Source organism: Lingula anatina, chromosome 2, assembly GCF_051362555.1.
Source record: "Lingula anatina isolate TDL-2025a chromosome 2, LinAna3.0, whole genome shotgun sequence".
Lineage (NCBI taxonomy): Eukaryota > Metazoa > Brachiopoda > Lingulata > Lingulida > Lingulidae > Lingula > Lingula anatina.
This window is the reverse complement of record NC_141768.1, coordinates 29,691,892-29,714,899: the sequence shown is the minus strand read 5'-3', so window position 1 is coordinate 29,714,899 and position 23,008 is coordinate 29,691,892. Positions and strand designations below refer to the sequence as shown.

Below are 23,008 nucleotides of genomic sequence, written 5' to 3'. Positions count from 1 at the left end.
CCCCTATCTGTTTTATTTAGGAATCAGCATATTCTGTCTGATTTTATTATTCTATAATGTCTACACTGACATTTATTTTGCAGGAAGAAAATAGCACATAACCCCTTATTATGAAAAGATATGCAAGAATTTGGTGCCGAATGTAGTGTCCGTACCCCCAAGTTATACATTAACCATTGGATAACTGGCTACTTATCAATGATGATAAAACTTCAAAATATGGAACAAAATATTGTTTTAGACTATATAAAATGCATTCATGTCTTATGCTGTTTAGAAAAAACATTGTATATAAATATATATTTGATAAAGTGGTACTGATTAATTAGAGTCATGCAAGAGATTTTGCAAAGAAATAATATCAGTAAAGATGCTACTCTTTGCATTCAAAATGAACAATATTGGTTTGAATATATTGCTAAATATAGCTAATTGCAAAATAATAAACTGTATATGGATTAATATTCTATGGATTACTGTGTATGATATATTTTGAGGGGGTGCGAACACTTCAATACATGCATAATTAACAGTACATTTATTATACTCTCAGTGAATGAAGAATCAAATATGGATGACAATAAACAAAAAGAAAGGAAAAGAAAAAGGGATCCTGAAAATTTTACTGTCAGCAAAAAATAATTTGGAAAAAAAAGACCTCAAAGTGCTACCAAGATGCTAATAATCTTGCTGAAGCATGTAAGGAAGACGCTGAATGCACGTAACATAGCAGAGAAGCGAAAAAATGAAGAATCATCCTAGGCTGGCCCAGCAAGAAAGACTAAAGTAAAGAGAAGAAATTAGGACATACTGACAGAGAGTCAAGGAGAAGCAGAAACCCAACAATCCTGAAAACAGTAGAACAAGAGGTGCAAATTAACGAGAGATGAAAAAGAAAAAGAGACTCCAAAAACAGGAATCAAGACTGAAACAAAAAAAATGAATAAATGAAAAAGGTCAAGCAACAGAAAGAAAAGTTTAAATTAAAGTCTGGTGAATGAAAGTCACACTGAATGACACACAACCAAGCTCCAGCATCCACTGAAAAAGTGCTGTACGTGGTGTTTCTCTAAAAAAAACTATTTGATTAATATATGTACTTGTATCCTTTTGCCTTAAAGTACTGCTGTTATATCTTTAGTTTGATAATTTTTAGAATTTTGGCAAAAATAAGTGGTACACAATATGATATTTAAGTTTCAAAAGCATCAGTTACTTGAATGTCTAGTGTCCGTACCCCCAGATCATAGTCTAAGGGGCGTTCTGTTAATTTGAGCGTAGCACAAAAAGTAATTAATATAGTGTTCTAAAAATTGTAGATATCATAGTTAAGATGCTATTCTTTTTATCTGTTACAAAATTAAACAAATGCATCAGAGTTCATTTTTCTCTCGATGTGACCCCTATTTTGTACCCCTGGTTGTGAAACAGCCGTGTAGTGAAAATGCGGAGTCGGCCGACATAGTCCTATAGATAGCTTCGAATAATTGATGTGCTTTATAAAACATTCAATCTCTTATAAGAAAGAAAGTTTGTCATACTGACAAAAAGTTTCGTATTTCTCTGATAATCCGAAGACTATCAGACAAGGTGATGGTTTCCCCTATGATTAAACCGTATTAAGAAACGATTAATTGCTGTTGAAAGTAAACTTTACATACGAGACCGCCATCTTATCTAACCTCTTCGCCCAAGAACTTCGCCGTTTTCAACCTCAGGTAAGGTAATGAATGATATTAGTGAGATTTATACCCGTCGAAACACCCTTCACTTCGTTTAAGTTAAGGTTAATCCCTTGTAGGCCGTTGTGTTTTCTTTGTAAAGGTGTAATCTTACAAATGTCCATAAGTGGAGGTCCACAAAATTTTCCTTGATAAAGATAGCCACTTATTTGAGTAATATTAATACATAAATGTATGGACCTTCCAGCACTTACATCCCATAAATATATTTATGGCAGTGTCGCAGCTTTGTATGAATTCTGGTTTTAAATTTCTTAATCTAAAAAATCTTTTTTCAGTATAATTTGAGACAGTGTATCTAATGCATTAGATTACAATTATAAACATAGCCAGTTAAAATTTTCAATCTATCTCATTTAGATCAAAAGTTATTCAAGTTTTAGCAACAGAATATGGGTTGATACAAGTGAATGCAGTAGAAGTTGACCTTTTAATGGGGAATAAAAAAAAAAACAATTTCCCAAAAAATCTTACATGCTGATCAAAAACCTAAGTTTACTATCATTACTATATTTCCCATATACCTGTCAAATGACAACCAGTTTGCATGTCTACCATGATACGGGAGCCTTTTTTTTTTTTTATCTTACCTCTGATATCCCCTGATTGCACACTCCTGTAAAGCCACCAAGTTTTCCCATTAACAGAACTGTGAGGTAAAATTAGGAAACCCCTAATTTTTTCTAAAGGTTTTTTTATCTTACAAGTTTGTTTTTTTTAAAATAATTTTTAATAATATCTTAAAAGATTATTACGGATGTATAGCCCATCACATCTGATGGCAAGCACAGATTCTAGGATAATTGCTTGAGCAATATATATCTTTCAAAAAGAATAGTAATACAGTCTTCTGGATGCACTGAATTTTAACTTAATTTTTTTTAAACAAAAAGCAGTGTTGATGAAGCTTTCAGTGATTTAAGGTGACAGCCTGAAACAAACAAAACTGCATAGTCAAGTAGAAGATATCATCACTCCCCTGGAATGTATATGCAACACACTGACAGTAATAGTTTTATCTTTTAGTTTTAAAAAACTGGACCAGTTTGGCTTATTAATCAGGCTTATTATCTTATACTGGACCAGTTTGGCTTATTAATCAGGCTTATTATCTTATACCCTTAGAAAATTGGTGATTTCTTTTCACTTAATCTTTTTTTTTCCATAGGTATCCATTCATCTGCTTTGATGGTACTGCAAGTATTGTCAGCCATACGTCATAACAAGGTTCTGGCCTCAGTTCCAGTACTTGTAGTATTATATATCATCGCTGATCAAAGGAGCATCAGAAGGTGGAAGGAGTTTAAGGGAAGTTTTACAAAAGAAGAGTTTGACAAGTTACTTGATATCCCATCTGAGGGAATACAGAATTAAGGTAGCATATTTTAAGTATTGACTGAATTTTTAAAGGTATACTGAGATCAAACAATGGGCCAAAACGATAATTTATTTGAAATATATATATATATATATATATATATATATATATATATATATATATATATATATATATATATATATATATAATTTTCTCAAAAAAAAGTGATTGTATGTCATAAGTTTTTATACAGGTATCAGGGCTTGACACTAACTTTTTCGATACTGGCCCGAGATATCAGTAAATATTGAAAGGATGATTTGACACATGACATTTTGCTTGCTCTTCTGACCAGTGACCCCATCGATTCAATGGCCCAAGGTTGGTTTTCAGTGGCCCAGGGCCAGTGGGCCACCCTTAATGTCAAGCCCTGGGTATGAATCTAGCTTAAAGGATATCCCCCTTGGTGGTATGACGATCAAGTGATGTAATCCTAGTTTGTGTGTGAAACCACTCAAGCTGAGGTTCATTAGTACCACCAGCGTGTACGCTGGCGGTACTCATGGTTTTAGTCCCGACCCGTCTCGTCCGGCTCCGCCGGCTCCGTTGGCTCCGCCGGCTCCGTTGGCTCCGCCGGCTCCGTAAGCTCCGCCGGCTCCGCGTACTGGCGCCGGATACAAGTCACCGTTACCGCTTCTCCTCCTAGACCGCAAGGACCCCTGTCCCCATCTCTTGGATTTAGGTCACATATAACCTCAACTTGAACCCCCAGATTTTTTTGTCTCAGTCGGTGCATTAACCTGGGCGTGACGCTTGTTGAAATGCACCCTTGTCAAAATTTTTGAAAATTCAATGCCAATTATCTACCCTACGGAAGGAATTATGGGAAAAATTTCTACAGACGGCTTTCCAAAAGTCATATGTGTAGATTTCAAATATGCCCTTGGATTTGACCTTTGACCTTTATTTCAAGGTCAAACAGGCCAAAATTTTCAAAAAAATGAAATTTTTTACAAAAAAAAATATTATTTGCGCTGTTATTCAGACACTACACAGACTTAACCAATAATATTATTGGAAAGGGTTACCCTTTGGGTCATCTTTCATCTCCGTGAATTTGGGGTTAATCGGTGCATTTTCACGGGAGAAGCGGCCATAAGATACCGAAACTGAAAACTGTCTCTAATTCGGGAACCGTTAATGCTAGCGACCCGTTTTTTTGCATTTTGTAGAGCATGTAAAGCCCAACATTGCATGTGGTCTTCGTTTTTTTGTATTTCATACGGTTTTCGTGTTATGCTGTATTAAAAAGTACATTGTGGTGGCACATTATTGTAACTCAGAATTGTAACATTATATCTCCAAAACTGGCAGAGATAGGTCAATAGTTACTATTAAAGTTGAATAGGAAGTCACTTACTGGCAATTTAACAGTGACCATAAAATTGACCTTTGACCTACTTTTCACCATGAATTGAACTTTGCAAATTTCCGTTCCCTTTTATCTCCAAAACTGGCAGAGATAGGTTCACAGTTACTATTGAACTTGAATAGGAAGTCATATACTGGCAATTTACTGTGACCTTAAATTTGACCTTTGACCTACTTTTTACCATGAACTGAACTTTGCAAATTTTTGTTCCCTTTTATCTCCAAAACTGGCAAAGATACGCCCATAGTTACTATTGAATTTGAATAGAAAGTCAGAGGCAATTTACTGTGACCTTTAAATTGACCTTTGACCTACTTTTCACCATGAACTGAACTTTGCAAATTTTCATTCCCTTTTATCTCCAAAACTGGCAGAGATAGGTCCATAGTTACTATTGAACTTAAGTACATGTAGTAAGTCATATACTGGCAATTTACTGTGACCTTAAAATTGACCTTTGACCATCTTTTTACTATGAACTGAACTTTGCAAATTTTCTTTCTCCTTTATCTCTAAAACTGACAGAGATAGGTCCATAGTTACTATTGAACTTGAATAGGAAGTAATACACTAGCAATCTGTGACCTTGAAATTGACCTTTGACCTACTTTTTATGATGAACTGCTTTTTGCATGTTTTCAGGCCTTTAAATCTGCAAAATTGGCAAAGAAATGCCCATGGTTGCTATTGAACTTAAATAGAAATTCATAAACTATGATATTGAAATTGACCTTTGACCTACTTTTTCACCATGAACTGAGCTTTGCATATTTTCTTGCCTCTCATATCTTTAAAACTAGCAGAGATGTGCCCCTTGTTGCCCCTAGGTTTTCTCTTTTGTCAGCATATATGCACCATTAACAACACTTTTCAAGGAAAACCAATAGGCCTTTTGTCTAGAGAATACAGGAGTGATCAAGGGTAGGAAAATGCAAGTCAATTCGAAAATCTTATAGAGCTTGTCAAGCACAAGACTGGTGATGGTGTCCCTTTTTGGAAGGGGGGGGTCCATACGAATGCGCTTACTCCAGCTGGTGGTACAATATCCGGAGGCGGTATCGCCTCTCTGATCCTCTAGTTAATCATGCTTATTTTCCAACTCTACCTGTATTTTATGAATATTTATCAGTTCCACAAATTTGAAGACAAAAGGTAAAACAATTTTCCACTTATTGTCATTTCACTGAAAGTGCATGGTTGATCCTTGAACAAGATTTTATCACGAAAATTTGCAGAGTTGACCTTGAGTGTATAGGCTACATTCTTGTGCTGTCATTTTGGTTTAAGTGTTTTTATTATTGAGTTATGAGCCCCTAATTACAGATTTTCATTAAACAAAGGCATTGTTTTGCTTTATCAATGTAAAAATCCGAAGGAAGCCTTTTGAGAATACAAAATGGTGTCATAAAATGGGCATTGAAATGGTGATCGTGGGTGCTCAGGTAAAAGAGAAATTTAAGAAACCAGTTTGTCAGTTTTTACTCCAAAGTCGCAATTATGACTGCACTGTAGGTAACAAATGTGTAAATGTTAATTAATTTAGTCACTGAACACTGAAGATTTATCTTTTACCCAAAAGAATGTAGGGCAATAAGGAGTTTTGGGTGAAGGGTGACAGTATCCTTAAAGATGCATATGAAGTCAATTTTTTGCCCCAAAAGCCAACCAAATGCCACTCCAGCATACAGTTTCAAGTAGTATAACTAAGAGAATTACCAAAAGGCATTGTTAAATTTACCCAAAAAATATTTGAATGGATTTTTCTGCTAGCATTCTATGCTGTATATCAGTTGGGCAGAAAAGTAGGTCACGAAAATAGATAAAATTTCTGACCAAAATTTTAAGAATGGAGCAGTCTGAAGCTCTTTTATGGCTGATCAAGTGATTTATTCAGTTTATCCCTTGGCATGTCAAATTTATTCGAGTCGTATAAGAAACTAGTAGAAGAAGTGGTTTATGTATGTTACTGGGAATCCATGCTCCACCAATACTCAGTTCATTTGTACCTTTAAACTTATATATAAGATGAAGCCCTATAATTGTAAAAAAAAAAAAAAAAAAAAATCCATGCTACTTAATTTTCCCCTAAACTGTATATATAAAATAAAATAAAAATTTTGGTAGCTTAATATTGAGATGTTTTGTTTCACATATTTTTATCTTAGTAAGTGAAATGCCTTAATTTTTCATTTCAGGCTTGAGATGGCATCCACATTACAATTATTGTTTAGAAGATCAGCTCCATTTTTCATTGTGGCAGCTGCTGTTGCTGGTTACAATATACTTGATAATTATACTGCAAAGAATATGTCCATCATGAAAAACAAAAGTAGACTGTATGGGGGAAGACCAGAAGGAAAAGAAGCATGGTGACACAGGACACTTACTTAAAGGCAGTTCTTGTTAATTTTCACACACATTAGTTAACCATGATTTGTGCACCTATGCCTTGAAAACAGTTACAGATGGTTTGCTTTATTTTAACGGTTTGGTGTTATAGAGGATGAAAATAAATACACAGTTATGTGAAATTTTCCTAGTTGACAATTTTCACTGGCAAATTAAAATATTGTGTTCAATTCTTTATTACATATGTGGCTACAAATTGCCCTTTTCAGCTACAGAAGTCTGTTGAAAGCAACTAGATAATAAACAAAAAACAAATAGTTGTAATGTCTAATAATCAAAATCTGTTGTTATAAAGTGCAAAACCCTTGGATTTTTTTAAAGGAAATGGTCATATAATAAAATGCAGACTACAAAAAACTACAAGCTATTGGTAAAAAAAAAAAAGTGACAAAGAATTTCAGGGATGAAACTGCAATTTAGTGAAAAAGTCAGAAAATATGGCCTGGTTTTCAGGGGTCTGCCTGGGCCAATGATGTTTTTGGCTCCCAAAAAGTCAGAAATCTGCCAATAGTTGAAAAAATCTCATCCCTAGAATTTTGTTTTATTTATTGAAATCTGTACGCAATTTTTCATGCGGACATTAACAATACACTTACCAAGAATGGTGCCCCATTTTCTATCTATAGGCAAAAAATGGTCGTTTTTTTGTGGCATTGTATTGTCTCATACGTGCTTACTACACATCGTTATGAAGAAGGACGAGAAAGAAATAATGACATTGTGAACTCTTCAGATAGATTTTTATTGAAGTTGCTTTGTTGTCTTTAAGGTCTGAATTAGAATAAAACTATGAATGTGGGGCATTTTCAAGCACGTGCATTTTACATTTCAGATCAAAACTGAAATGTTCTTCTGGTTTTGATCATAAGTCATCATTTTGGAATATACTGTGTCATTATGAGCGAAAAACTCCATTGCTGCTCCAGCCATTCCATTAGTGTGACAAAAATGTAGCCCAAATTCCTTAATTAATCAAAAACAGTTAATTCTTGCTGAAATGCAAGTTTCTTAACGTGTGAACAGTGGTCCCACATCTCACAATCTTGTATCATAGTCTTGTTTTAAACAATGAACAAGGATAAGTATTTGTCTCATTAGTATCATTTATATACTGACCAAAACTTCCAAGTTATTTTAAGTACGACACATGATTGTGCAAGATGTGGGACCACGCTCTTCATATATTAAGATTTCACTAGCTTGTTTTTCTTAAAAGACAGAATTCCAGTCTTGCTTAACTTTAAAATTTGTCATCTTTTCCTGATATGAGTTGTCATGTAAATCAATTCATCTGCAGTACTTCTCTACCTAAACAGTCAATTTGACTCACAAGGTAAAATACACACACACACACACTATATTTCTATCGCATTCCTAATAGCTGTCTACTTCTAATTCTAGATTCTATTTCTGCATCTCTCAGATACTTTGATCTTTCTTTGGCTTTTTTGAGGCGGTCTCTCAGCTCAAGGCGTTTTAAGTAATCGTGAGCATAATTACGCCTTGCATCAAACTGCCCATTGCCCACATCTGAGTCCTGTCTGACATTGTATTTTGGGATGGAAGGCTTATTCTTGACAGCAAGGAGCTCTGTATCACTCTCCAAGTCTGGTTCTGAATTTTCCTGGTCAATAAAGCTGAATGTGACCTGCTTTTTAGGGCTGTCTTCTTTTCTGTTGTGAACCAAACATGGTGGCAGTATCTTGTACTCAATATCTGAAATTTATAGAGATACCAGTCAATTTAAGTATGTCTAAAATCAGAAATTTTATGCCAAATTGGTTTTAACTGAATTGAATCGTTGCATCTTCAGTAGAGTCCATGAAAATGTTTTGTTGGGGGAGCAATTAATGCACCAAGGGGATGTTTTCTTGATGAGAGGGTTTCAGTATCGATTGTGATATATTGGTCAAGTTTCTCTTCCATTCCCGCTTTTATTCATATCTCTGGTCAATTTTGCTGTCTTATATGGTGTTTTTGAGGTAAATGGCTACGTTTAATTTTCCCCCTTAAAATGAAATTTTTCCGTAGTCGAATGACAATTACTAAACACCTCTCTTATCTTTATAAAAAAGTCTGTACAGATAAAAAATTAGAAGGGTAGACCTGTGAAAGATGATTTAAGTCATTTTAGCACAAATCTCATTTTAATCAAATTGGGTATATTACAAGAGGTGAATTCAAAACTTTACTTTTACATGGGACTTTGATGTACCAAGATCTAAAATTAAATATGATCTGCTAAATTTACCTTAATAAAAACAAAAAACTTTCTTAGCATATGCATACTATTTTATTCCATGTAAGATGCACAGAATAACAAATCAAAGGTAACTTCAACAGAAAGGAAACAATCAAATTTACACTTAATTAGTAGAAAGTAATATTACAAAATGAACTGAACGTGTTGTGCATAAAGCACATCAGTTGAAAGCAATTTTAAAGCAAGCAGAAGGAAAACTACTGTTAACAATAAGCCAAGAAAAAACCAACTACTGTTAACAATAAGCCAAGAAAAAACCAACTACTTCACACAAATGCAAGGAAACTGCACGAGGTTATTAATACGATGTCAAGGAATTTACAAAAATAGCAATAAGCCCACTGTTGCATGAAGAGTTTACTGTCAAATTAAACAAATATATTATTCAAACATATAAATAAATTAAACTAAGAGGGTTAGGCTAAACTACAGCTAAATGCAACTATCACTATATCAACTTCTACATGAAAAAAGGGATTCATGAAGCAACAAAAAAATTAAGTGCACATGTAACAGATATGAAATACAGGTGTAATGCCTACATGCGTATTAATGAATCAAACAAAGTTAACAAGCAGCAAAGGGGTGAACTGAAAAAACCTCACTACGTTGAGTAGGTTGGAATGTCTTGGCAGCCGATCTCGTTTTATTGTGCCAAAAATATGGGCTGGGTGATGAGCTACTGAATGCCCCCCCAAAAAAACTGTGCATTTTGTGACCTTGATGTATTTAATATTTTAATGTTCACTTAAATCACAGCACTTGGGTCATGTTATTGGGCATGTTTGGGACGGAAACACACAGGTTATTATTCTGTGAACACATAATCCAAGACTTATTTATCTACTCAACATACCTTGTGAGAGTTCACCCCCTTGTACAATATGAATACAATGAGTTACAAAACATAACAATTCAAAGTGTTCTGAAGACATTTATCTATACATTGCACAACATTCCAGTGAAAGGACTTTCAAAATTTTAATTTTATGTAAAAACATCTGTAATGACCATTCAAATGTTCTTTAAGTTGGATTGATAGGTAGAGCAAATGAAGAAATACTTTGTCTTTAAACAGGGTCAATTGTGAACATCTAACATTACTGTCTGCATGTTGTGCAATCTTTTAGTGATCATTTGTTCTTGCTGGCAAAGTTTTGTCTCTATATACTGGTGATATGTTAGCTTGTGGACTACAGTTCAATCTGCAAAGCGGTGACACTATAGCTTGTGGGCTATGCTTGGCATTCCTACCTGTGTCTCTGTAAGCAACGCTGTCAACGTTTTTCAGTTTGCAGTCTCTCATCAAAGCCTCAGCTCTGAAAATATTATACTGAGCTACATGTCATATTATTAATACATTGAAATTTCCTACTAAGTTGAACATTAAGAGATATATTAATACCTGAAATATATCCTTTTTAATGGAAGCTTTAAGACAAAGGTATGCTTCTCTATCCCCTTACAAAATGGATCTTAAAATTACACTATGTCTATTCAAATTTTATTTTGCATCTGTATATGTATATGCTCCAATTACTTTTTCTTGCACTGCATAAAAGATAACAACTTCAGACCATAAAAGATAACAACTTCAGACCAATAAATGTAGCTGTCCGCTACTAGTCGGCACATATTTAGATTTAGAGCCTTTAAGGCCTTTCGTAAAAATTTATCGCCCTAAGAAATTCACTAGAATCACGAGCATGACGACAAACTGAATATCTGTATTTCACATAGAAGTGGCTCTAACACCCTTCAAATATAAATAGATGTCCATGCTTAAATAAAAACACATATCATGTCATTAGATTGATGCAGTTAATACAATAAAAACATTCTGCACGTTTTAAAACACTAAAAAAATGGAAGCCTTTGTTTTCATATAGTACTTTTATAGAGTTTTTATATATAACTTTAAAAGAGCAGGGTTTGCTATTGTGTGATATTTTTTACAATTATCTACATTGAAAATAGGGCTTGTGTTTATGTAAAAGTGTGTACAAATTTGATCAAAGAGAATATGAATACAAACCTGCTCAGTTTTTCTTCAGCTAGTTTTTCTTTCAAGGCAATACTCTTTTCTCTACCTGAAAGGAAAGTTTATTGTATGTTAGCTGTTCAAAACATTTTTCACTTAATATCATAGGAAAGTACACAGACATAATCTTTGATCAAGCGCAAAACTATACAATCTGCTAGAAATATTTGAAAACTAACTGTCCAACTCCTTCTCTCTTTTGTCAAGCATCTTCTCCCTACGCCTGAGAGAAGATTCCTTGTCACCAGTGCCAGCCCTTCTTTGATCATTTGGGAGTTTAGGAATGACTAGAGAGTTGTCCAGCAACTCATCAATAGTTGGCCTCCTGTCACCCTGAAAATACAAAAAATGCATTATCATAAACAAAATTCACGCTTATGTGACATCTTCACAAAATATTACATTTTTATCAGCTCATAATAGTTATACTTACATCTACTTTAAGCATACAATCGACGATGCTGCTGAGATCATCTGAATACTGTCGTGGGATTCTGGAAAATCTCCCAATCTTGATTCTCACTGCTAAATCCTTCTGATTAGCTGCAGTAAATGGAGGGTGGAGGGAACACAATTCATACACCATGCAGCCAAGAGACCAGATGTCGGACTTTTCATTGTAGGACATATAATTCATTTGCTCCTGCAAATAAATTGATATTCACTTGGTCTTTGTTATGATAGAGTATGTTGATAATATTGCAAATTTCAAAAAAGCTTATTCATATCAAAATTTTACTATGAGGATGTCTCTATTAATCAATCAGTCATGAAAAGCAACTTACAGGAGACATGTAGTACGGTGTCCCTACAAATGTCTTGGCAAAACTGGTTTCATGGTGTAGCACCCTGGCAAGACCAAAGTCCCCCAGCTTTACATTGTTGCTGGCATCAAGAAATACATTAGCTGGTTTCAGATCTCTGTGAAGCACAGCACGACCACCTTTTCTCCGATGACATTCTTTCAAAGCCTGCAAGACCTGCACTAAGATCTTCCATATCATGGATTCATCTAAATAGCGACTGTAAAAAATATTGTAAACTGCATTCAAATTTATCTTTAAAATGAAAAACACAAGACAGATAAATATAAAATGCTATATAAAAACCAAGCCAGGCAAATAAATGTTTTATGTTACATATCATCTTGTTGATAACTATGATTTCTGAGTAAAGTTTTCAATAAATTATTGAAGGGAGGTGTTTTGGAGAAAATGTTTGTGCATGCAGTGACAATCTGCTCACTTCCAATTTTTATTTCATTCTTGTTTCTGAACTGCACACACAACTGCCAAAGTTAATTTTACTTACTTCTCGCGCCTGCATTTTGATATCAAAGTGGCCAGGTCCCCACCCTCACAGTACTCCATAACAATGTAAATCTTGGTAGAGATCCTGTCTATGATCCTGTCATAGTATCTGACAATATGCTTGTGTTTCAGTTCTCGCAGGAGATTCACCTCAGATACCAACATCTGTTTTTCTGTTTCCGACATTGTTCCATATTCTATTTCTTTCCATACCAACACCTAATAAAGTATGGAATATCAAGAACAAACAATATATAAAATACACTAATTGGTGTTTTAACTGTTAGAACAGAAATATTTAAAGGTGAGCTTTTAGAAACAAATAATCCATTGTAATTCCAATGTCACTCTTAGTGCCGACTCCTACCTGGGGAGGGGTTTAAAACTTTTAAAAAGATTCTAGTTTTTAAAATGTGTTGGTTTAAACTGTATAGGAAACAATAAGCATCAATATTTTTGGTAAATAAAATCTATTTTAGCAAAAGGCTCTTTAATGTTTAATTTCCCGTTGCATGATTATTTAGAAAAGTGATTGTGTTATAACTTATGAATTAAATTATAACAAAACATTAGACTGACATTCAAATATGGACCACAAATACCTTGCCATCTGACCTCCTCCTGATTTTTTTACAAGTCCCATAGGATCCAGACCCTATAGTGCATATCACATCATAGTCATCCAGTGATGCAGGCATTGTGATTGTCTATGACCTCTGAAATACATGCAAAGAAAATCTTCTGAACATTATGTAAACTGAATGTCTATACTTTACCACTCCTTCCTGCATTTGGACTAACACACTGTACAAGCTGGGTCAGTCCAACTCTGCGGAGGATTCTCATAAAAGTGCAATCAGTTTAATGAGCAAACGTTATTTAATTACCCCTTAGTTGCAATTATCCTGATTCCACTTTAGCAAGAATCTCCTGCAGAGTTGGATGATATGTGAATGTGAATGCAGTCTTAGGTCCAGTAATATCTTTGTCACATTTAAACAGCTTACTTGTACAGGATTCTGTGAAGTCAATTAACTGTACAGTAAGTCAATTTGCAAATGATGGTCTTATTTACAGAAATATTTAGACAGAAGATGGATCAAACAGCCCCACCACAGGAGCTAACATTATCAGCCTCAGCATGGCCTGGGAATGCATTTCAGTGCAAAGAAATGAACACATTTTCCATTAACTTACAACTTATAGCCAGTCCCCCAAAACCAGAAACACCGTGATACCATTATTGGGGATATAAATTGGATCATTCAAATTGGCAAACAGCACCCATTCAGAATACTGAATAGGGGACTAACTTGTCCGAGGGTCATATATGGCTGACCCACTTGAATATTTCCCCACAGGATATCTATTTATAGTGTTTATTAGCAGATGAGACGACAAGCTTTATAGTGACCCACTTTAGCACGCTGGTCAGCTCCGGTCAGCTCCGAGAAAAGTCAAATTTTAAGATAGAAACACTCAAGTGATTGCATTCAAATTTGGCGTGGGCATTACCTAATGTGCAGGGAGCTTTCAGAAACCAAGCACAGAGACGACTGTGACCCAGGAATCTAGAAAAAGGTCTTTCAAATCGATTCATAAATCAAGATCGAGACAAAGGTAAAGCTGAAATTTATCAGTTGCAGAGATGATTATGTAAGACTGTGTAACTCTCAATTGTGACTGAACACAAAACAAAGACTGCTCACAAGCACCCTGTGTATACAGACGGCATAGGTATGATCTCAAACCTGTTGGCTAACTATGCATAATGACGAAAGGCAAAAGAAAGAGCAGAGGAAGTGGAGGATGTGATATGGAGGGTGCGGAAAATCAAGCGAAGAAAGGATGCCAGATAAACACCCCGCCCGAAAATAAAGCTACAAGTGAAATTCTACACGAAGCAAATAAAGTGCTACACCATGAAGAAAAAGATGGGGCAGTATTGAAAAGTGACAGGTCACCAGTGTTTACACTTGAAAACAATGGGAAAAATGCAGACCAGGTGACGAAAGAAGATGGGAAAAAAGAATCTGATGCGGTAGCGGGACTTTCGGATAAATTAGACAAGGTAATCACAGTTGTCACAGAGCTTCGAAAAAACCAAGATACACTAAAGAAAATGTTCGAATCTAAATTAGACAGGTTTAAGGAAGAAGTTCTGATGAACATGAACACTAAAATAAAAGCGCTTGGGGATGAGTTGACCCTAGATATCAACAAAGAATCGGCCAGAATAGATGGGGTGTTAAAATCATTGGATGATATACAAGAAAGAATTGAGAAACTAGAGGCAAATGGCATCTCCGATACACCAAGTGGAGGAATATGGGAACCAGAATACCCGCCAGACAAGACATGTGTGATTAGTGGTATGATAGAAGAATGGGGAGAAAATCTGCAAGGGAAATGTGAGCAGCTGATTAGTAAGGGCCTTGGTCTACGGGATACGGTCCCCATAAGATGTATGAGAATGAAATCTAGCAGCAATAAACCGGGTCTAATAAAGGTACAGATGAAAACTCATGCCGAAAAACTTGACATTCTTAAAGCAAAAGTCAAGCTTGGGAAGAAAGGCAGCGGGTATGAAAAAGTGTATATTCGGAGTTATTTAACACCAGAGGAATTGAGTAGGAGGCAGACCACAAGGACGCTTCTGAATATGATGCCTAACGGAAGGGATTACAGGTTAACGCGCAATGGTCGGCTGGAAAAAAGAGATACAAACTTGGTGGAAAGCAGTCTTGAACATCAGAGTAGATTGAGTCACGGTGGATCGATTCATGGCAGAGCAAATGGTAGTGCACGCTAGGAAGAGGCCCAGCTACAAAGAAGCACACTTAAAATTGGGCAGTTGAATGTGTGTGGTTGGACTATAAGGAACGAGGAATTGAGAAAATGTTTAATTAAGGCTACGGGCTGTGACATAGTATGCATATGTGAAACTCATCTTATTGGAGAAAAATCATTAGAGATGGACGGTTATAAGTGGCTAGGTTTAAATAGACAATCTCTACATGTAAGAGCCCCTAAGGGATCAGGGGGGGTTGGTGTTTTGATAAAAAATGATGTGTTAACGGAATACAATGTAACAGTATATGATAAATCTGTGGAAGGGATAATCGGTGTTAGATTTGAGCATATGATATCAGGGTACACCATGTTAGTGTTCTCATGTTATTTACCCCCGGAAAATAGTCCGTGGGGTAGAGATGCAGAATCTTTTTTCTCACACTTGCTAAGTCAAATTTACACCGCAGCTGATATGGATGCAGTAGTTGTTTGTGGTGATTTCAATTCCAGAATCGGTAATTTACAAGACTGCATTGAGGGAATAGATAACCTTCCAGAGAGAGCCTGTGTTGATGAAACCGTCAATCAGCACGGTGTGTCTATGATAGATTTCTTAATAGAATCAAAATTCTGTGTATTAAATGGTAGAGTTTCTAAAGAGAAAGACGACTTCACTTGTAGAACAGGACGGGGTTTGTCAGTAGTTGATTATATAATAGTAGCTCAAGATATGTTTAGTAAATGTCATAGTATGCACGTATCTCCATGTAGTGACTTAGTAGAATGTCATCATTTACACTTATTGCTAAACGGCAGATCAAAGGTACCTGATCACGCATTTTTATCATTTGTGCTAGACACACATGTTCAGTTAACAGAAGAATCAGAGTGCTCAATAGAGAATAACAGTGCTCCAAGTAAGGGTAGAAGGTTTAATTTCAATAAGATAAATGAGAATTTTATGGCATCTCATATGTGCAGAACAGCAATTTTAAACATAATTGAACGGATACAGTGTAATCGTGAAGAGCAAGAGGATATAGACAGTATATACAGGGATTTTACAGATGTTGTTTTAAATGAAATGAATAAAAATATACCCTACTTGGATGCATCAAAGAAAATGAGAAAAAAGTGTAAATCAAGAAAACGATTTTGGAACGAGGAGCTGCACGACTTTTGGCTAGAAATGAACAGACGTGAAAAAGCTGTCCGACGGGCCAAAAATAAAAAAGAGAGACAAGGGCTTTTTAAATTGTTTCGCGAGGCACAACATGTGTTCGACAGAAAGTTTAGATTTTTCGAAAGAAAAGACAGATTAGAGAGGTCTACCAACATTGAAGAGTTGCATGCTAGAGACCCTAAGCAATTTTGGCAACAAGTGAACAGGTTAGGTCCTCGTAAAAACAAAACCATCCCATTAGAAGTTTATGTTGATGGAAACGTTACCACTGATAAAAACACTGTAATAAATAAATGGAGGGATGATTTCCAAATGCTGTACAATAACTATGGGAATAATGAGCCTAGGAAAGACAAACACAAGGCTGACATACAAAATAGTAATATTCTGAAAGAGCAATACATGATAGATCCTCTGTACGAAAGTAATGGGATGTTGAATAGAAACATTGATATTAGTGAAATAGTTCGTGTAATAGCCAAAATGAAAAAAGGAAAAGCACCTGGAGTAGACATGCTGCCCAACGAAGTGTACAAATGTGATAATGCTATTAAAGTTATGCATAAATTATTTCAGTTATGCTTGGATTCAGGAAAGATTCCCTCAGTATGGCGGAAGGCAATTATTTGCCCTATTCCAAAGGACAGTAAATTGGATCAGAGGGTTCCTCTGAATTATAGAGGAATTAGTTTATTATGTTGCTCAGCAAAAATGTACACGAGTCTTTTAAACGATAGATTAACTGAGTTTTTTGACAACAGAAATGTTCTAGTAGATGAGCAGAACGGTTTTCGCAGGGATAGGTCTTGTCAAGATCATATATTTGCCTTGGATTCTATCATAAGAAATAGACTTAATGTTGCATTATCAACCTTTTGTGCTTTCATAGACTTTCATAAAGCATTTGATTGCATCGACAGAGATTATTTAATGTACAAATTATTGAGATCTGGTATAGATGGTAAAGTATACTGGGCTATTAGAAACATATATGCATTTACAGAAGCTTGTGTTAAGGTAGGAGACATGCAATCTAATTGGTTCAATACTGAATATGGTGTAAGACAAGGTGATAATCTATCACCAACCCTATTTGCCTTATATATTAATGATTTAGCGCAAGAGATAAAACGGATCTCGAAAGGTGTTGAAGTAGGAAAAAACGTTGTAGATATATTATTATATGCAGATGATGTGGTATTTATTGCTCCTACGGAGGAAAACTTGCAAGCTATGCTTGATAAGCTAAGTGAGTGGTCTTATAAATGGAGTTTATTTGTTAACCAAAAGAAAACAAAAATCGTACATTTTAGAAAACCAGGTGTTGAAAGGAGTAACTTTCAGTTTAATTGCGGTGGAGTGCCACTTGATTATGAAAAGTCTTATAAATATCTTGGAGTTACCTTAGTAGAGACACTTAATTATAGTACAAATGCAGATGTGATGTCTCATGCTGCAGGTAGGGCACTGGGTTCCATAGTAGCTAAGTATAAACATCAAGGATATATGGGGTATTCCACGTACACAAAGCTTTTTGATTCTTGTGTTAGTCCCATTCTAGAATATGCAGCAGGTGTTTGGGGATATAATGAATATAAGCAGCTAGATAAAATTCAGTTTAGAGCCGCCAGGGTATTTCTTGGGGTGCACAGATTTACTCCTCTTCTGGCCATAGAAGGAGATATAGGTTGGATGAATACTAAATATAAAAGATGGTTGCACCTTATAAGATTGTGGAACAGACTTTTGAGCATGAGTGACGATAGGATTACAAAACAAATTTTCATTAGAGATTATGACTTGGCAAAAGAGGGTAACATTAATTGGTGTGCTCATGTCTCTCGAGTTTTAGCTGTTTGTGAAATGGAGCATTTGTTTAATGATTTAGTTTATTGTGATGTTGGCGTTATAAAGAACATATTATTTAAATTGCAGGAGAGAGCCTGGAAAGAAGCAGTATTAAAAAAACCAAAGTTAAGGGTCTACAGAAAACTTAAAGAAAATTTATCTGTGGAAAATTATGTTAAGTACAATTTAAAAGCTGCGGAAAGATCGATTACGGCCCAGTTTAGATCAGGGGTTCTTCCATTACATGTAGAAACGGGCCGCTTTGTTAACAGAAAATTAGATGACAGACTATGTTTTCTTTGTAACACACAAAAAGTAGAAGATGAGTATCATTTTTTATTTGATTGTCCAATTTATAAAGATTTAAGAAAAAAATGGTTTGAAAAAGTAAAAGTGGGTGATCTTATCTTTCATGACCTGGAAGTGGTTAAGGAGAGACCTCAAGTGCTTTTTACAGATTTTCATAGAAGCACAGCGAGGTTTCTCTTTAACTGCTTTCAGGTCAGAAAGAAGCTTCTATATAACTAATGTTTGGTAACCGGTGACTCTGTAAGCCCATAGGGCTGGGCCGTTACTTATATATTCACATTATTGTATTATATTTGTATATATTCGGCATTGTCACAGAAATAAATCAATTTAACTATAGTGAGTTGCCATATTTGATCTTCAAACTAGTTAGTCCCCTATTTTGAATGGGGCCTTAGGGTGCTTTCCCAGAGCTTTAGATTGATCTAAGGATTAAGTTTTAGATCGACCTAACTCCCTGGGGGTTCACGCTAAATTGCAGTCAGCCGAGCGGGCACCATAGTTAATTACCCCCTTACAGCTTTTAGTTGGCGGGATAGACGCTTAAGCCGGCCAAGCAGACAGTAATCTAGTGAGACTCCCCACAGGGATAGATCGATCTAAAAATCTATGGAAATGGGGTGTTAGATCTAGTTCTAAGAGCTCATTTTTCGCCTTAATAGGCTGCTTTTTTAACACCAGTCGCGCCAGCGGGAGGCCCTGCAATGTATTTATCTGGATCCGGTTTTAAAAGATAACTTCATAGATCTACTCAAATACTATGTGAGCATTATATTGTGGCTAAGGCTTACCTGCGCAGCATGTACATGCAACTTGCAAGACCTACAAATTCTGTTCCATAATCATGGTAGTATGACAGCATATTTTATCTTAACAAATATCTTGAAAACCAACTACATAGATCTACATTAATACCCAAATACACTCTTACCTCTGAACATCAACAACTAATACACAAAATGTTCTCTTCGCCTTTTTTTTCCTTGTTCAAAACAACCGCTAATGCATTTAGAGATCGGCGTTGATTGGTCAATCGTACAGGTAATAAGCGTTTTGATTGGATCTTTGTACGGAAGAAATCATGTGATCATAACAAAATGGCCTCCCCCATGTTGGTTAACCAACTGAGTTTTCTAGCATTTAGTGTTTCCTTTAAGTTTACCTCTTTTGTTGGTTTATTTGTGATATCATGCACTTGAACAGATAATATGGATTCTGCAGGTAGCGTTGAGGAGCAATCTATTCATCAGTTTGGATTTGAGAAAGGCATTTCCGTCAAGCATCTTTTTCGCTTTTTCACAAATAATGTGTACCTTGGCCAATGGGAGTTGGCAAGAGCGTGTATTCAGGAACTCCACGCACATGCTTGTGTTTTGGGGAAAGATATACATGAATTTGTTGCACAGGTTGCGGAGCGCCCATACAATTTAAGGTTTGATTTGCAATTTACACTTTTTAATATGAATGATTTAACATATCTTGCAGCGGCTCTTTCTTTCAATACCGTACCCTGCTTTCGTGATTTAAGTAATGGTCAGTAAGTGATTATCAAGTTTGAAAAGCTCGACTTCTCATTGTCATTTTTTTTTTATTATTTTGTAGCTTAAGATCAGAATCAGTGAACTCTCCACAACATCTATCATGGCTGTGCCTAACAGAATTGGAATCCAAAAGAACAGGAAGTGGGGTAGTTCTAATTTGCGTTTTTTTGTTTTTGTTTTTTTTTGTTTTATTTTTTTCCCCAATAGAAGGAATCCTCAAAGTTTGTTATATGGATATTACATTTTGTTTAATTCCATACTAAAAGAGTCAGTCTAGTTGGTCTATACAAAGCTGTTTCTTAACATTGTCATCATCATCATCAATATATCACCATCAAAATAAGCATAAAGGACAATAGTAGGAAGAAGTTCATTATCATTAATTGGTGATTATGTTGTTGTTAATTAAGCACTACGTAATGATGTGCCAACATTGACACAAACCAATTTGTGCATTTATATGGTTAAATTTCTGCTTCATTTTTTAAAACTTCTTTCAGGTCAATACTTCCATTACTTTTGTCATTTAGCTGTCCGTTCATTTGACAATTTTTTTGCATTGTTTTCTTTTAAGGATGGTTTTGTTCACCTTAAAGAAGACTTGGAATTTCAGCTCCTCTTACTACAGGCTGGGGGAGGGGTGTCAAAAGACATACTGAGGGTATAGTTGCACACTTCTCACAAATACATTTTTTGTTTCGCTGTATTCCCTCTATTGCCTTCTCATTACAAATACAAAATAAAAGAGCCAACTTTACAACTAAATATGTAATGACTGCACTTAAATTATATAACAATTCATCTCTTTGTTTTGTTTCTAGGAGCTGTATTCCTATCAAAGGGAACAGAGACAGTCACGGGCAGCCCAACCTGTGCTGCCATTTGGCAGTGATAGTCTCAATTATATCAAAGATGTCCTGTACTCTGAACCAGCTTTGGGCAGTGCAATGATATGCCATCTGACATTCAAACACAAACGATATGACTGGAACAATGAGCAACTTCAAAGAGTATACATAAAATGTATGGAAGACATTCTGAATAGTTTGCAAGGAACAAAACAACAACATGAGAACCTTATGCTGGAAGACAAACTGTACTCCTTGTTAGCCCTGTTTAACCCAAACACTGATATGAAAAGACTTGGATTGAATGACTTTCTGACCAAGCTAGTCTTGCAAGCTGATGCCAAGGATCTTCCACTCAATAAAAATGCCATTTATTCATCCTTACTTGGACGGGATGACCCTTTTCTCATTGACACTTACTGTGATATTGAAAATAAGGTTCTGTCAAATAGCTTTACAGAGAAACATTCCAATGGCTGTGAAAGCAGAGGTGAACCTGAACAGATTGAAGATGAGCACAGACATATCTTTGCGGTAGCAGTGTGCAAAGACCGAGAGTTAGCTTGGCAGCAGCTTTATCTCAGATGTTTAAAACAGGAGAAGCACTTCATTGATTTTGAAGTGGTAAGTATTTGAGCTGCAAGACCCTTCTTCTCTAAATAATGTTTTATATATATTGTTTTGTAAATCACAAGTAAACATAGACTTACCAAAATATAACACTTAGTTTGTACCAGCACAGAGTTGGGAGTACTTGTAGTAGTTCTTGTAGTGCGGGTCCTCCGGATCTTCAGTATCTTCATAGTTTTCCCATGTCTGCTTAAAAAAAGGGTCTTAAAGATTTCTTAAAAATATCATTATTGTTGTTAAGAGATCCAATTGGTTTGTTGGTAAAATATGACCGTAACATCGGTGCTGCATCTCGAAACTCCTTACCTATAAAGCATGTCATTTGTCATGTTTTGTGATCTTAACATTCATGTACTTGTACTAAGCGATTGTTGTTTTCAAAAGGAGACCTAATATTGTGCAATTTTAAAAGAGACAAACATAGCGTACAATATTATAATTCATATGTTCTTATCATTTTAGGAAGCTGCTCTTCAGATGATTAAGACTGGCCAGTTCCACAATCTCCAGCAGTTGTTTATTGCTCCAGAATTAAAGGTGCTGAAACCAATGGTGCTTTTGATGGGATGGAAATATTGTCACAGTTGCACAAGTGCTAGGAACTTACTCACTGTGTTGTGGAATGAAAAGGTATATTTACATTTTTTGCTGGAAACTAGAATTTGATTCATGTGCCTTTGTGGGTGTTAATCAGCGTAACTTAATGTTTTAAAAAAATAATAAATCAAATGTCACCTTGGTTTGCTTTTGTGTAATTAAAAGTTTGATATGAAAATTTGTTATGTGTCTTTTTTATGTACAGACACAGATGTGTCTGTACATATAGCCATCATCTGCGTCTGTCGTCGCCGTCGTCGCTGTCGTCGCCGTCGTCGCCGTCGCCGTGCACTTTTACGGATAACACGATAAGTGGAAAACCATTTTGCCTTTTGATTTGAAACTTGCAGAACTGATGAATATTCATAATACGCAGGTCAAGTTCGAAAATCAGCATGATCGGTTCACTCTTAGGGAATTTATGCTGTTTTTTCACTTTTTTCAACATATATGCAGCACCGATAACACGATAAGTGGAAAACCATTGTACCTTTTGACTTGAAACTTATAGAACTGATGAATATTCATAATATGCAGGTCAAGTTCGAAAATCGGCATGATTGGGCCATTTTTAGGGAATTTATGCTGTTTTTTCACTTTTTCAGCATATATGCAGCACCGATAACACAGTAAGTGGAAAACCATTTTACCTTTTGGCTTGAAACTTATAGAACTGATGAAAATTCTTCATACGCAGGTCAAGTTCGAAAATCAGCATGATTGGGCCATTTTTAGGGAATTTAT

The 23,008-nt window shown here is 35.6% G+C and overlaps 2 protein-coding genes and 1 long non-coding RNA gene across 7 annotated transcripts in view; 2 read left to right on the top strand and 1 right to left on the bottom strand.

Annotated features, from left to right (window-relative positions):
• Positions 1 to 1,546: 1,546 nt before the first annotated feature.
• LOC106166715 (uncharacterized) lies at positions 1,547 to 7,023 on the top strand. The gene is made up of 3 exons (XR_001238836.2): positions 1,547 to 1,718; positions 2,911 to 3,117; positions 6,688 to 7,023. It is a non-coding gene; the product is annotated as an uncharacterized LOC106166715 (long non-coding RNA).
• A 612-nt stretch (positions 7,024 to 7,635) lies between these two features.
• LOC106166713 (serine/threonine-protein kinase Nek2) lies at positions 7,636 to 19,724 on the bottom strand. Of its 3 annotated transcripts, none has more exons than XM_087005863.1 (10): positions 19,580 to 19,724; positions 13,118 to 13,231; positions 12,517 to 12,734; positions 11,991 to 12,228; positions 11,639 to 11,848; positions 11,385 to 11,538; positions 11,200 to 11,254; positions 10,419 to 10,483; positions 10,021 to 10,038; positions 7,636 to 8,617 (listed from the first exon to the last, which is right to left on the bottom strand). In XM_087005863.1, exons 2-10 carry the CDS (start codon positions 13,211 to 13,213, stop codon positions 8,265 to 8,267), a joined length of 1,407 nt encoding a protein of 468 aa, XP_086861989.1. In that variant the 5' UTR covers positions 13,214 to 13,231; positions 19,580 to 19,724; the 3' UTR covers positions 7,636 to 8,264. The 3 variants fall into 3 exon arrangements, with proteins under 3 accessions (XP_086861989.1, XP_086861990.1, XP_086861991.1); XM_087005864.1 differs by lacking the exon at positions 19,580 to 19,724 and adding an exon at positions 19,440 to 19,462; XM_087005865.1 differs by lacking the exon at positions 10,021 to 10,038.
• The window catches only part of LOC106166671 (zinc finger FYVE domain-containing protein 26-like), a 33,753-nt gene continuing 30,464 nt past the window's right edge, over positions 19,720 to 23,008 (top strand). For 2 of the 3 annotated variants that reach the window (XM_087005861.1, XM_087005860.1), the window contains exons 1-5: positions 19,721 to 20,080; positions 20,251 to 20,335; positions 20,764 to 20,850; positions 21,011 to 21,661; positions 22,130 to 22,297. In XM_087005861.1, coding sequence (XP_086861987.1) covers positions 19,857 to 20,080; positions 20,251 to 20,335; positions 20,764 to 20,850; positions 21,011 to 21,661; positions 22,130 to 22,297 — 1,215 coding nt within the window. In that variant the 5' untranslated portion in view covers positions 19,721 to 19,856. Of the gene's footprint in view, positions 20,081 to 20,250; positions 20,336 to 20,763; positions 20,851 to 21,010; positions 21,662 to 22,129; positions 22,298 to 23,008 lie in introns of all 3 variants that reach the window. The other variant, XM_087005862.1, reaches the window with a different exon arrangement.

Coding starts and splice junctions, on each gene's coding strand:
- LOC106166713 (XM_087005863.1), bottom strand. CDS start 13,213: ATGCCTGCATCACTGGATGACTATGATGTGATATGCACTATAGGGTCT. Junction 12,229..12,516: donor TCAAAATGCAGGCGCGAGAA/GTAAGTAAAATT, acceptor TATTTTTTACAG/TCGCTATTTAGATGAATCCA. Junction 11,255..11,384: donor AAGAGAGAAGGAGTTGGACA/GTTAGTTTTCAA, acceptor CTTTCCTTTCAG/GTAGAGAAAAGAGTATTGCC.